The sequence below is a fragment of the Equus przewalskii genome, chromosome 30, assembly GCF_037783145.1.
Source record: "Equus przewalskii isolate Varuska chromosome 30, EquPr2, whole genome shotgun sequence".
NCBI lineage: Eukaryota > Metazoa > Chordata > Mammalia > Perissodactyla > Equidae > Equus > Equus przewalskii.
This window is the reverse complement of record NC_091860.1, coordinates 15,472,165-15,487,260: the sequence shown is the minus strand read 5'-3', so window position 1 is coordinate 15,487,260 and position 15,096 is coordinate 15,472,165. Positions and strand designations below refer to the sequence as shown.

General features: G+C 37.1%; 1 protein-coding gene across 1 annotated transcript in view; it reads left to right on the top strand.

Moving 5' to 3' along the window:
* MALRD1 (MAM and LDL receptor class A domain containing 1) overlaps positions 1-15,096 on the top strand; it is a 648,353-nt gene that overhangs the window by 86,272 nt on the left and 546,985 nt on the right. The window contains exon 12 of the mRNA XM_070600827.1: positions 3,645-3,742. Within this exon, the coding sequence (XP_070456928.1) occupies positions 3,645-3,742 (98 nt within the window). The remainder of the gene's footprint in view (positions 1-3,644; positions 3,743-15,096) is intronic.

Sequence of the window (15,096 nt, the reverse complement as noted above, 5' to 3'; positions counted from 1 at the left end):
TGATTTCGTATACAGTGACCTTGCTAGTTTTTATTTATTATATCTGTGTTTATATATTTTTTCAAATTTTTAGTTTCAAATTATTTTGTCTGCAAATAATGACAATATGATTTCCTTCTTTCTCAATCTTAAGCCTTCTATTTTATTTTTTTGTCTCAATGCAGTAGCTAGGGCTTCTGGAAAAATGTTGACTAGAACTGGTGATAGCTGCAATACTTGTCTTTTTCCTGTCTCAGGGGAAAAGCTGTCGATAATTCAGCCTTAAGTGCTATATTTGCTGAAAGTTTGTTTTGTTTTGTTTTATCAGGTAAAGATGTTTCCTTCTATTCATAGTGTGTAAGTTTATATATTTATGTAAAAATATAATGAATGCATGTTAAAATTTGTCAAATGCTTTTTTCAGCATTTGTTGTGATAATCATATGATTGTCATATTATCTTTTTTGTTTGTTTATAAGGTGAGTGATTTTTCAGATATTAGACCACCCTTGCATTCCTGGATCAAATCTCATTGGATTAGTTATATTTATTATGTTTGTGATTTATTTCTTTATTTTATATGGTAATATTTGTTTATGATATTTGTATCTATATTTATTATAATGTCTGATCTTTAATGTTCTCACAGCATATAAGGAGTCACTTCTGGGCCGTTGCATTAAAAGGAGGTACATACTTTGCCAAAAATGAGGGTGAGGCTGGCATGGGCAGTTTAACCCAGGGGGGCTGACCCCTCCATTCCTTAATTCTTATATTGTGCTAGTCATGTGACCCTTCTGGGCTGTGTGGGTCTGTAAGAGGTTACAATGAACAATTTAGATTACCGGGACCAATCTCCTTTCTGTCCTATAATTTCATGGTTCTCTTAACTCAGTAAGTTCTGCAAAGCAGGCTGGTAAGAAGATAAATCCAGAGCCGTGTTTCTAAAAGTCTTTGTGTCTGGGCTCAGAGTTCAGATTCTCTTTACCCCTTACCCACACATATACATTTTAAGACAATATTATTTGTTTTCCAAATATTTAGTTAAAATTCTCTTAGGATTGCATTTAGCTTCCAAATCCATTTTCACTAACGTAGTATTTTTATATTGTCTTTCCATCTAAAAATATGTTAACTCTTTCTATTTAATCAGAGGATTTGTAGTCTTCCACAAGGTTTAATAATGTTCTTCATATAAGTTCTGTCCCTTTGTTGCTAAATTTATTCCTACATATTTTTTATTAATGCCATTGTGAGGAGAATCTTTCTCATCATTTCCATATCTAAGGTCTTATTGCTTAAGTTATTAAAAATAACTTAAATATATTTCTCTGTTTCTACCTACCTTACCAAATTCTCTTATTAATACTTGCCATTATTGAAAAAATAGAATCCCCGGGGGTTTCTATTTTTACAATTATTTTATTGGCAAAACATGAGAACTCTATCTCTACTTTTCTATTATGTTTACTAGATGTACTATTTTCTTGACTTTTACATTCACTAGACCTGTAAGATAATACTAGTCTAAGATAATTAATGCTGTCTAATATTATCTCTAATTAACAGTGATGGCAGAAATCTAGTCAGTTTGTCACTTTAATTAAAATAATTTTGTTGTTTGCTACTTAGGATGCCATTTATTTTGGAGGTGATCATTTGTCTTTATGTATTTGTTTTCTTTTAATATTTCATTAAGTTTTGTTATTTAAAATGGCTGTTTTTTCAGTCTTTTCAATGTTTGTTGATATGAGTCTATGATTTTACCCATTAATTTGTTTAAATGGAGATTTGGTTTAAATCTCCATTCTTGGTAAGCTCTCATTGGTCAAGATATATTATTTTTTTGATAAGAATTTCAGTTGTAGTTGATAAAATTTTAATTAGAATTTTGTATCTAGGATCATGAGTGATAGTCTCTTTAGTTTACTTTTTTATTTTCCTATTTTCATCATTTTCTCTTTCTTTTCTTTTTTTTTTTTGAGGAAGATTAGCTCTGAGCTAACATCTGCCACTAATTCTCCTCTCTTTGCTGAGGAAGATTAGCTCTGAACTAATATCCGTGCCCATCTTCCTCTACTTTATATGTGGGACACCTGCCACAGCACAGCTTGATAAGCATTGTGTACATCCATTCCCGGGATCCGAACCAGCGAACCTTGGGCCGCCGATGCAGAGTGCACAAACTTAACCACTGTGCCACTGGGCTTGCCCCCCATAATTTTTTAAATTAGAGATATCTGGCATCAGACAATGAGTCAGGGATCTCTCCATATTTTTCTAAGACCTGAGATCCCTTCTTTAAATATTAAATAAAACTCGGGGGTGGGACTGTACATTTCTGGTAGATTTTTTTCCGTCACTCTTCCAGTTATTTTTGTGGTAAAACCAATGTATTCAAACCTTCTACTTCTTTTAGACTTTGGAGTTTTGGTGTCTGTATGTTCCGTCCTTCATTAACTGCTTATTTGAGATTGTGTATATTGATTTTAAATGGCTGAGGGAGTAAAATCTTTGAATATTTGTTAATTTTTCAAAGTTTGATTAGTCTTTTAAAAATATTCAGTTGAGTTTTATTTCAACCTGAGGATTTGTAAGCTAGAATGGTTTTTAAAATTATCTTTTCCTACTCTATTTTTTTATAGGTGAAACATAGAGAACTTAATGAGCTTATATATACTGCTTCCATCACTCTTAGTTTGGAATCAGGAAACAGTCTTTATCCTTCCCGGTTGGTTTTGAGATTTAAAACCCATAGAAAATGGGTTCTGTTTTTCCCAATCAGAGATGACACTGCTGACTTGCAACCTTGGTGGTTTGGTTAAACATGTGGTGGTATCTATAACATAATACATTTAAATCTGACATCCTTTCCTTGGTGTGCAGTCAGCATTGACCTGTATCTAGGAAAATCACCTTCTGAATGTGGTATTTTTCAGTCAAAATAGTTGGCTTTCCAAGTTACCCATCACTTTGTGATTATCAGAGGGCAGGATCAGACCTTGACGTTGTTCAGCATGGCCTTTGTAAATTTTCAGTATTCCGTGAAGCCACCCCCCACAGCAGTTTGAGAATGTGTGGTCTTTTGAATTGCTGAGAGATGTTATCCCCCTGTACATTTGCTATGAGCACATCCACTGTCGTTAAAATCTAAAAGCAGTTATTTTGTTAACGCTCAGATTAGATCTTTAATTAAGCTTTCATCCCCACTAGCACAGACAACAATGTCAAACACATAAGCCCCAGGAGAAACCAAACTCAATCCATAGGCTCGTATCCTTCAGCACGTTGTAAAGAAACTTAAAAATAAAGCTCTCATGGGAATTTCATAAGGGCATGTTGAATATCTAATTGTTAGCTTGGAAGCTTCATTTAATTTGGTTCCAAACTCTATTTATGACGTGAGTTAAGCCAATAAAAATATTGGTTTAGAGGATTTAGATCAAGAGCTTGTTTTTAATCAATTGGATTTTATTTTCGATATTTAATGCTATCCATATGAAAGCGCTTTTGCTTATCTACAGAGCTTAATGGTAAATAAGTAAAAATGTAATTTTCTTTATCTGATAGTTGAATGTGTGCAAGGATAAGATGCCAGAGCAAAGATCTACGATGTGTACAACAATAGAACGTGTATGCACATCACCTTACATTTATTTTTGCAGGATCGTTTATTTATTTTGGGGCATGTCAGTCACCTGCCGTGGCCAAGCTTGGAAGTCCTATTCTTACAAAATCGCTCACTGCCTCCACTCCGTGTCAGGTAACCAATTATTGGAATTTCCACTGGTCATTCTGTGGTTGTAAACTGTTCGTCTTGGGTTACTCATGCTAGTAAATGCCTGCGATGTTTTACTACTATTTTCATGACGAATTGAGAGATTTATTTGAGCTATTTCAACATGAAATATCATGTCCTTCCAAAAGACCATTTGCAACATATAACTTACACCCTTCTTTTTGGGGGCCTATTAAAGAATATTTCTGTCATTTTTTGTTCTTTCCACATAGTTCTTTCAATGATTTAAAACTGTAGATACACGTTGCCAAAACTACTTGTGATTTTGCCCAACAATGTTAGCGGAGTAAAATAAAATCAGTTAAATCAGTGCTTGTTGAAAGAAAGATGAAAGGATGAATACAGACAGATATATATGTGCAGAAAAAATAATCTCATTTTCTGAAATTTTATTTTTTCCATTAGTCCTTCTGGTACCAGGTAGACACAGACCAAGGGATCAGATAACGCAGTCCATTTCAACAGCACAGTAGAAAGGAAAGCCAAAAGACTCTGGAGTCAGACAGACCTGGTTCAAATCTCAGTCCTGCCACTTTCTGAATCTCAGTTCTGCCACGAATTGTGTATTCTCTTTGAGACTCAACACTGGATGCATAAGTATTAGCATACGTTTTTCACATGGTTGTGAGGATTAGAATGTGATTAAGTAAGGCACCTGGCAAAGTGTCTGGCACATAGTAGGTATTCACTAAACATAATTCCTTTATTTTCCATAAAACTAACCCCTAAATTAAATGTTTCTATTCAGCTTGCCTTGTTTTCAGTCCTTTTGAGAGTTCTCACATGTCCCTAAGCCCTTAGGATTTCAGATCTTTTTGTTTAGTTATCAGAAAATAGTGATGAAATCAATACTGCCTCATGCTAAATTCATCGCCTGTAAATGGAGGGTTACAGCAGTTTACTCAGCCATTCCTGGCGATAAATTACATATCATTCAGAGGTATAAATCTAATTATATGTTCCGCTTGATATAAGTCTGAATGGGAGTGCCTGGAACTCTTAATAGATTTTCGTCCCCCTCTTTTTTTTCCCTTGGTTTTTCTTGCTCATTTCTCTGTGGGAATTAGGATTGAAACAACTACCTGGCCTCCTGCAGTTCACCCAAGTGCACTCTACACTCTCCCACCTTTGGTTTATTTCAATTAAATCCTATGTGATAGATATACATTTTTTTTGAGAACTTCTGAAGCATTTACTTGTTCTTTAAAAGTACTTTATCAGCTTACTTAGCTTTAATTCAAGGTCATGTACTGAAGTAATGCTATCACTCTTGTTACGTACATAAAAGACATTGGATATAAAGGAATAGAAGGTGTTAATTCTGCCTTTTCTACAGAAGTTTGAAAACAAACGTTATGAGCTTATTAGAAATTCCTAAGAGTCACTGAGAATTCATAATTTCTTTTTCTTTTTAAAGATGATCTTTATTTCTCATTATGGTATGCTGGTAGCCATTAATTTGTGGTCATCAGGATTGTGTTTTAATTTATGACCGTTTCCACCTGAGCACGTTTTTCTCTATTGTTGCTTAAATTTGGAACTTAGCTATGGGGAGTTATTTAGGCTGGGCCTCAGTGAAAGCAATGGATGGTTTAGACACTTGATGTTTTATCTCTCAGAACTAAGGCCTCAATCTCCCAAGGCCTCAGATACTGATTTAGTGCTTTGCCTTCATTTTTGGCAAGAGGACCGGAAGGGGTATTTGATTTTCTCTTTTGTCTGCATCTGCTTAAATGTTTGTAATCTTTGAGTTAGAGAGAGGGGTATATGGATTACTTTATAATACTTTCCAGTTTAGGGAGTAGTATTAGACTGTTAGAGAAGGTTATTTATAGCCTGAGATACACAGAGCTAATGTTCTCTCCCAAAGGAGAATTCTAAGAATATAGTATTATTTTTTGTAAGTCTGTGGTAATGTGTGATACTTTCTTTCACAAAAGTTACTGAATAAGTGAACAAACCAAATTCTTATCTTCTTGAGTAGTCAGAAAATCCAGCCAATCTTCCTAAATGGAACATATTGATAATAGTTGTGTTCACGGAATAGGGGATGCTCTTCATTTTAAAATGGTAAAGTGAGACAGACAGCCAAAGTTGGGCACTTTAATATGATTAAAGTCTTCATTTTATGAAATCTATGATTTTATTAAGCTACGTAATCATATCAGGTTAGTACAGTTAAGAATAGTTTTTGGAAAGGACTTTAAAGGAACATAAGGCTTTCTTCTGAGGTCCTTTGCTAACAGCAGACCTTTGGGGTCATTTTTCATGAATTACCTTGTACTTAATGTATAGCCAACACGTGGTACCAACATGCACAACTGTTCCTGCAACTAATCATTGTTCAAGATGCGGACTTTAAGTTAAAAGCTTCAGAAGTCCCTCAGTCACTGGTGGAAATGTGGCATTTTTCTTGGAGCAATCAGGATGCAGAACAAACAGAACATGTGGGAACTAGAAGCTACTATTTCTTATTAGTATTGAAATGCTGTTACTGTCTTCAGTTAACTAGGAAATATCAAATATGGAGTGGATTCATGTGGGTTAATATTTTCCGAGTTCTCATATTTGAGTTACTGTACAAAAGACATATCTCCCTTTTAGGACTTGACAATTGAATACAGGACAATTGATAATATGAAGCTTCTGCTTTCAATGCTAGTTTATATGTTTGTCTAGTTTTTTAAATTCCCCAACTTGTTTTGTACTTATTTTAATGTTTATTAAAAAAATCATAAATTAAAAAAAGTGAATGAAGATATCAGGGCAAAGATGGATGAAGTGAGAGATGGGTTGGTCCCCAAAATAAAGCTTATTAGGCCCAGGCTACACATTTGAATCTAAGTTTTCCAGCAGCCAATGGAGAGACATGTGAATCATTATTTGGTTCAGATTGAAGGAAGTAAGAAGAAAAAAACAAAACAAAAATAGTTGTGGCTTCTTTCCTGAGTGCACATGTGATACCAATGTAAATGTTCTTTCTCTGATTCAGTACACATGTATTGTTCACCAACTGTTGATCATAGCCTCAATGCTGGAAATACAATAGGGTCGAATTAAATACCTGCTGGCCCTAACACAATGTAGAGTTTAATGAGGGATACTGACACCAATTCAGTGTTAAGTGCCGCAAGAGGGAGTACGGCACAACAATAACAACCTACATACAACAACTCTTAACAATTTTCAAAAGGCCATGTCTTATAATGTTCCCCCGATGGAGTGATGAAAGTGTATACTGATGTCAAATTACAGTATTGTACACCTGAAACCTATGCTATGTTATAAACCAATGTTACCTCAGTAAAAAGAATAAAAAAGAGAAATTTAGAAAAAAAGTGATCATGGACTGGGGCTTGGAATGGTGCAATCAAGCTTTGTTTTCTGATTGTTTTATTTAATCCAAGAATAGATGTTAGAGTACGTGATGGATTCTAGATGGGGGAAAGGTAAGCAGGTACTCTCTCCAATTGTGTGGGGTCAGATCACATGGAGATTAATCGCTTAAATGAGGAAAACGGATTATATTTTGTTGAAGATTCCAAACTTCTACTTAAGCTTGTTCAGATAAAGAATACTCAGGCAAAAATATAGTTATGACTAAGAGTCATGAAATTCACTATGGTAGTGATGAGGGGTGTGTGTGTGTAGAATGATCCCTCTCCCCAGATGGACTTATTCCCAGCTGAATTTTGAGGAACTACAGATATCTTAACTTGTTTCCTTTTCTTTCCCCCCCCCTTTTTTTTTTTTTTTTACTATTTTTATTATTCTAGATCTTCTTATTCTAGATTTTGAAGAGATAACAGGTGTAGCAAATACCAGACAGGGTCCGACTTGAAGCAGAGAAGGCAGAGGTAGCAGGGGGTTTGCAATACAACTGAGAAAAGACATGAAGATCTGACCAAGGAGCTCTTGGAAAGGGAAGCAATCAAAACAAAGACCATAGGAAAGTTGAGGAAAGAAGCAGAAAATTTCAAGAGTAGAGTTTCGGTTGAAGACAGATCAAAATCAAATGAAAACGGAAAAGAGAGAAATAAGGAAGAAATCATTTTAGACTTCTAAATAATGTCCTATGTCCATCAGAGTATAAAGTATCAAAAAGCCTAAGTACTCCTAGACTGGCCACTCTCCCAGGGATGGTCAAAGGGCCCTGTAGAAACCAAAGCGCGAGTGGTAGGGCTGAGGTCCTCATGCTCTCCAGCCTGGTTATTCACCTATACTCAGTAATCATATGTAGTCTCTTGTTTAGTGTGTGTCTATCCATTACCCTCCTATCAGTGAAATAGGTGATTTTAGTACATTTGTCTTTTAACCTTCTTATTAGCTTCACAGGTAGTTGATCCTGCAACCTTTTCTATATTTTTACCTTTACGAGTGATTTTATTGCCTGTTTTTTTTCTTTTGGTTTTTTGATATATATATTTTTTTATCTCTATTTGTGGTCATCACTTTCCCACTTAAATAAGTCCCTTCAGCATTTCTTGTAGAACTGGTTTCTTAGTGATAAACTCCTCTCATTTTTGCTTGTCTGGGAAGCTCTTTATCTCTCCTTCCATTCTGAATGACAACCTTGATGGATACTGTATTCTTGCCTGTAGGTTTTTTCCTTCTAGCACTTTAAATACATCATGCCATTCTTTTCTTGCATATAGGGTCTCGGCTGAGAAGTCCCTTGATAGCCTGATGAGTTTCCCTTTGTATGTCATTGTGGCCTTTCTCTTGCTGCTTTTAGGATTCTCTCTTTGTCTTTAATTTTGGACATTTTAATTATAATATGTCTTGGTGTGGGCCTCTTTGGGCTTATCTTGTTTGGAGCTCTCTGGGCTTCCTGTACTTGGATGTCTGTTTCCTTCCTTAGGTTGGGCAAATTTTCATCTATTATTTCTTCAAATAAAATTTCTGCCCCTTTATCGCTCTCTTTTCCTTCTGGGACACCTCTAATCCAAATGTTAGCATGCTTGATATTGTCTCAGAGTTCCCTAGACTCTTCTCATTCTGTCTAATTCTTTTTTCTTTTTTCTGTTCTGCTTGGGTGATTTCCTCTAGTCTTTCATCTAGCTCGCTGATCTGTTTTTCTGCATCCTCTACTCTGCTATTGAGTCCCTCTAGTGAATTTTTCATTTCCAATGTTGTATTCTTCATTTCTGATTGTTTTTTTTTTAATATCTTCCAGTTCTTTGCTGATGAGCTCACTGTGTTCATCCAGTCTTCTCCCAATATTTGTGAGCATCCTTCTATTTTGTTCGAACTCTTTGTCAAGTAGGTCACTTGTTTCTGTTGCGTTTAGTCCTTTTTCTGGGGTTTTGTCCTGTTCCCTTGCTTGGAAAGTATTCCTTTGTCTCCTCATTATGCCCCTTTCTCTGTGCTTATTTCTCTGTATTAGGTGAGTCGGCTATGTCTCCTGATCCTGGAGAAGTGGCCTTAGGTATGAGATGCCTTACGAGGCCCAGCAGTGTGCTTCCCTCTCATCACCAGTCCAAATGATCCAGGAGTAACCCCTTTGTGGGCTACTTGTGTCTTTCTGCTGTGGCAGAGTTGCTCCCACTGCAGTTACCCAGGGAGTCTAGTCTTTCCTTCCCTGGCCAGCTGTTTGTAAATCCGGTTTGGGGAGCCTCAGCACCATTGGCTACAAAGTCTATCAGTACACGCCTATTGCAGTTTTCCTCTTAATTGGGTTGTTAACCAGTGTAGCTAGTTCCTAGGTTCAGGGGCTTACAGTTGCGATAGGCCTCAGGCCTACAAGGCTGTTGTCATTTCTCTTAGGGGTGCAGCTGAGTGGGGCGGGCCCTAGGCATGGGAGCGCTCAATTGTTTCAGGCTTTGGAAGGTGGGGCTGATCCTTTTTATGGCTATTTGTGAAGCACAGGTCTTCTGCCGCTGATAAGCCTCACCCCCCACAGGACCACACATACCATCAACACAGTCCTGGTCTGTGCACACCTCTCAACCCCCTGGAGCACACCCTGATGCCACACTGCAGAGACCCCCACCTCTCCACCAATGTCCCCCACAGTTCATCCGGTCCTCACAGAGGCCCTGCCCCACAGAGGCAGACATACTTACCTGCCTGTAGAGGATCAAGGCACCCCGTCAATGCAGGCCAACAAGTAGCCTGAGGGCTTGCTGCTGGGTGGGGCTCATCCCTAGGGCAGGCTGCCTGCCCTGGCTGAACTAGATCAAATCTGCACTCTAGTGGGTGTGGCAGACCCCTGGGCTAACAGGCCAAGGGAAGAATCTCAATGGTGCCCACCAGGGTCTGTGTCAGCACGCCTGGACTAGGTCAGAACAATGGCCCCCACCAAAGTCTCAGTCTCCGGAGAGGTCCCTCCTCTCACCAAGATGCCCCCAGAACCCCCCACGTGAGTCTCGTTTCACCAAAGGACTGTTACCCTTCTCTCTGGTGATTTTAGGTTGCTGCAATGAGTGAGTTTGTGCATGGGCCCTTTAAGACCCAGGTCTTTTTGGCTTTCAGCTGATAGCTTTTCTGGGGGTGTCCTTGCTGCAGTTAATAGCCAGTGAAGCCAGACAGTAAGACCCCCGTCTCAGTTGGGCTGAGTGTGAAGGATGCTTATAGCAGTATCACCTCGGCTCTGGACCTCACTCCTCCAGTGAGGGCTGCGTACCTTAGAGTGGCTCCCACCTGGCCAGCTGAGACGCTCCGCTGCTCCCAAAAGTGGCTTTTTTTCTCTCCAGTAGGAATTTCTACCTCTTCCGCTTTGTCAGGACTGTTCCTTGTTGTGGGGATTCTTTTTATCCAGTTTTCAGTTCTCTATCCAGGGTATTTTTTCCAAAAATACTTGTAACCTGGTTGTGTTCGTGGGAGGAGATGAGTTCAGAGTCTGCTTACGCCGCCATCTTGATGAGATCCCCACACACCTATAGTCAGTAACTCCTAGTGTAAGTCACCTGATAAGATGTCCTTTCCTTTTATAGTAAAATGAATGACTGGTATTTTAAAACTATATGAGTAATGTGAACTCAGAGAATACAATTTAAAAAAATAAAATAATTTGGGCTTTTTTCCTCTGCAATTTGCAATTAAAGGAACTGCTTCATTGGAAGCTTTTTTAACCACATGAAATTCTCTTGAATACAATGATTCAGGGTCTTGCATAGTCACACTATATATAAAACATGCCATAGTGAAAACCTAAGAGAAATAAAACTAAGCTTTTAATATCATTTTATTTAACTGCTTTTTAATGAAGCAGGCATGAATCAAGACAATTATTTCCTTTCAAATAATTAGTAAATAAGTTTTAACTGATTGTATAATCTTAACATACAAGTTTTTCAATTCTGTTTAATAGAATTTTCTGTAATGATGGAAATTTTCCCCTAATATGTCCATTTTACTAGCAACTACTTATATAATATAGTTAAAAAAATTTTTTTTACTGAGTTAACACTCGTTTATAACATTATATAAATTTCAGGTGTGCCTCACTATATTTCAACTTCTGTATAGACTACGTCATGTTCACCACCAAAAGTCTAGTTGCCGTTTGTCACCGTACACATATGCCACTTTATCCTTTTTGCCCTATCCCTGATCCAATCCTGTTACCCTCTAGGGAAATTGGATACACTAATTTTTTTCTCTGTATCCGCATGTCTGTTTGTGTATCTTCCACATAGGAGTAAAATCATATGGTAATTGTCTTTCTCTGTCTGACTTATTTTGCTTAGCACAGTACCCTCAAAGCACATCCACATTGTCTCAAATGCAAGATTTCATCTTTTTTATGGCTGAGTAGTATTCTATTCTGTACATTTACCACATCTTCTTTATCCATTCATCCATTGATGAGCACTTGGGTTGCTTCCATGTCTTGGCTATTGTAAATAATGCTGCAGTGAACATAGGGGTGCATATATCTTTTCAAATTAGCATTTTAATGTTCTTTGGATAAATACTCAGAAGTTGAATAGCTGGATCATATGTTAGTTCTATTTTTAATTGTTTTTTTTTTAAAGATTGGCACCTGGGCTAACAACTGTTGCCAATCTTTTTTTTTTTCTGCTTTATCTTCCCCAACCCCCCCACCCCCCCCCAACACACAGTTGTATATTTTAGTTGCATGTCCTTCTAGTTGTGGTATTTTTAATTTTTTGAGGCATCTCCATACTGTTTTCCATAGTGGCCACAGCAATTTACATTCCCACCAGCAGTGCACAAGGGTGTCCTTTTCTCCATATCCTCTTCAACACTTATTTCTTGTCTTTTCAATAGCCATTCTGACAGGCATGAGATAATATCTCACTGTAGTTTTGATTTGCAATTACCTAATAATTGGTGATGTTGAACATCATTTCATGTGCCTGTTGGTGATCTGTATATCTTCTTTGGAAAAACGTCTGTTCAGATCTTCTGCCCATCTTTTAATTGGGTTGTTTGTTTTTCTGTTGTTGAGTTGTATGAGCTCTTTGTATATTTTAGATATCAACCCCTTATTGGATATATGATTTGCAAATATCTTCTCCCAATTGGCGGGTGTTTTTTTTCATTTGGTTGATGGTTTCCTTTGCCATGCAGAAGCTTTTTAGTTTGATATAGTGCCATTTGTTTATTTTGTCTTTTGTTTCCCTTGCTTGAGGAGACATATTCAGAAAAATGCTAAGACCAAAGTCAAAGAACATGCTGCCTATGTCTTCTTCTAGGAAGTTTATGGGTTCAGGTCTTACATTCAAGTCTTTAATCAATTTTGAGTTAATTTTTGTGTGTAGTGTAGCATAATGGTCTACTTGCATTCTTCTGCATGTGGCTGTCCAGTTTTCCCAACACAATTTATTGAAGAGACTTTCCTTTCTCCATTGTATGTTCTTGGCTCCCTCGTTGAACTTTAGCTCTCCAGAGATGTGTGGGTTTACAGCTGCCACCACTGCTGCCCTGGTTCCACTGCCTCCACGAGGTCTAGTCAGCCCACCTTCAGATGTATAGATGTATAAATCTTTCAGGCGTTCTGGTATGCTGGTAGATAATCCTTTGTCAGTCCATGGATGTTCTACTGGTTGTAACTTAGACAGGAGAAACAAAAGGAACAACTCACTCCACCATGATGCTGACGTCAGCTCCACATATAACTAATGAGCACTGAAAATGTGATGAGTATAACTGAGAAACTGAATTTTTCCTTTTGTTTGATTTTAATCAATTTGCATGTAGATAGCCACACTATTTTTATACCTTTGTCATTTTCCACTTTATACTTAATTGTTCCTTTTCCTTTCACTTTTCCCCATAAAACTCTGAGATCCCTAAGGACACCCAATCCCTTGTGCGTTTGCTGACACAGAGCAGGTTCTCTCTCTTACTCTCTCTGTGTGAAAATTTATAGACGTTTGCTTAAGCACTGATGCTAATAATCTCACTTATTCTTTCCTTATGTTTTCAATACCTATTAACTGAATACCTACTAAATACAAATCTCCATAATAGGGTCTGTGAGGAATTCACAACATGTAACATGATTTTGAGTTTATGACAGTGTTTTACTACTAGTGTATATAAGATTGAGAGTCACAGAGGTTGCACACTTGACGAGTGCCTATCTGAAGTCACAGCTGTATTAATATTAAGTAGTATTAATAAATTATAATGTTAATTGATTTTACCCTTACCAATATGAAACTTGAAAAGACTATGAAAAGTTTCCTCTTCTATAATAAACTAAAGAACTCTCCTTAAGTGTCTACAATGCCAATTCTGTTAAAATAGTAAATTAAATATAAGTTCTAAGCTCTTATGCTATTGAAGATGGATCCCATTGGTATTTACTCTTAATACACTATTAAAATGACTTTGCACTGGTGATGTATGGAGTGACAGTTCGACAGCTTAAGTTTCTGACGGGGCATGCATATTTCTTGTACAACTAGGTTTACAGCTCTGTTTTGCATATTTACGAGCTGGGAATTTGCTGAAACTACAGCAGGGATCTAAAATTTAATTGTAGATGAGGAACATACATCCTCCCTTTTCGCAGAATTTAATTAAACACTTCCATATAATTTTACATTTCTCGCTTACCTGTCAAAGTCTGAGTTTAGGTGAGTATGGTAGTGAAATCTAAAATGAAACGGACAACCAGAAAGAATTTTTTTGATTGGGTGGTGGCAATTATGTAGACATTGAGAAAAAATGTGTACCACTTTGGAACCGAGAATGCTTGATGTTTTAAACTGAATAATTAAAAAAAAGTTGTGTCAATTTTCATCTCCACTGAAATTAGTACCAGCAGTGAAATAAATGGGTGTCTATATATGCACTAATATCTGATCGTGTAACAGAATAAAAGCACAATGATGAAGGAAAAAACCAAGAATGTAAAATATAGTGAAACTGCAAAGGAGTCACTTTGAATCCAAAGAGAAGGATTTCATTTCTGAGGGGCCTCATCTCTGAATGTTGTCTTTTTCTTTGAAACATGCAGCCTCAAAACTCTCTATGTCATAATGAGAAGGAAAAAAAACTGATTGCTGTGTGTCTTAATTGTTTTTTATGGAGTTTCTGTTGACATATTTTGTAGAGGGAATCATCCAACCATTTCACAAATTAATTTTTGTCTCACACAGTGCCTGGTACTTAGTAAATGCTCAGTAAATATTGGCTGAAGAAATGACAGTCCTGAATTCCATGTTATAGCTACTGCTATCAGCCCTTAAAATAATCCTCTCTCTATATTTTCTTCATTACCTAGTTAACCTGTCAAACCTTTAGATTATGTTCTCATTGATAGAGAGTAGGAGGTGAGATAATCAAGGCACCCTAGCCTCAAAAAGAATGTTTCTCACTTGGATTAAACTATTAACAGTATCATAAGAGCTCCCACGTTCTTTGATAACAACACAATAGGAAGGAACTAACGAAAAGTATTCATGCAATTCTCTTTTACCCAAGAACAGTTTTTCAAGAAAACTGTTTCTTGGTTTGATGTTGGGGTGTCAAGGAGAATGTATAACAAAACCTGATTTTGTAACTTTGAGTCAGAATGTGTGTCCCCCCCGGATTTATAAGAAGCAAGAGAGAAGCTGAGAAACTTCCATGGCAGCAGAGTGGTACTGCCCATGATGGTATGGATGTATAAGTGTCCTCAGACTTTTCTTGGTAGTATGCTAGTGTCCCATTGCTTTAGTCAGCTCTATGGCAGGTGTTAGGAAGACCAGTGAGCACAGCTGCCTTAAGGGTTTTTAAGTGGAGATACAAAGGCTGGCAAAGAATGTACTTTGCATTTTCTGGGCTTGCATATTCGGAGGAAAGGAGAATGGAGAGGATTATATTTAACGCCAAAGTAGTTGGGGATATTTTTAATTATA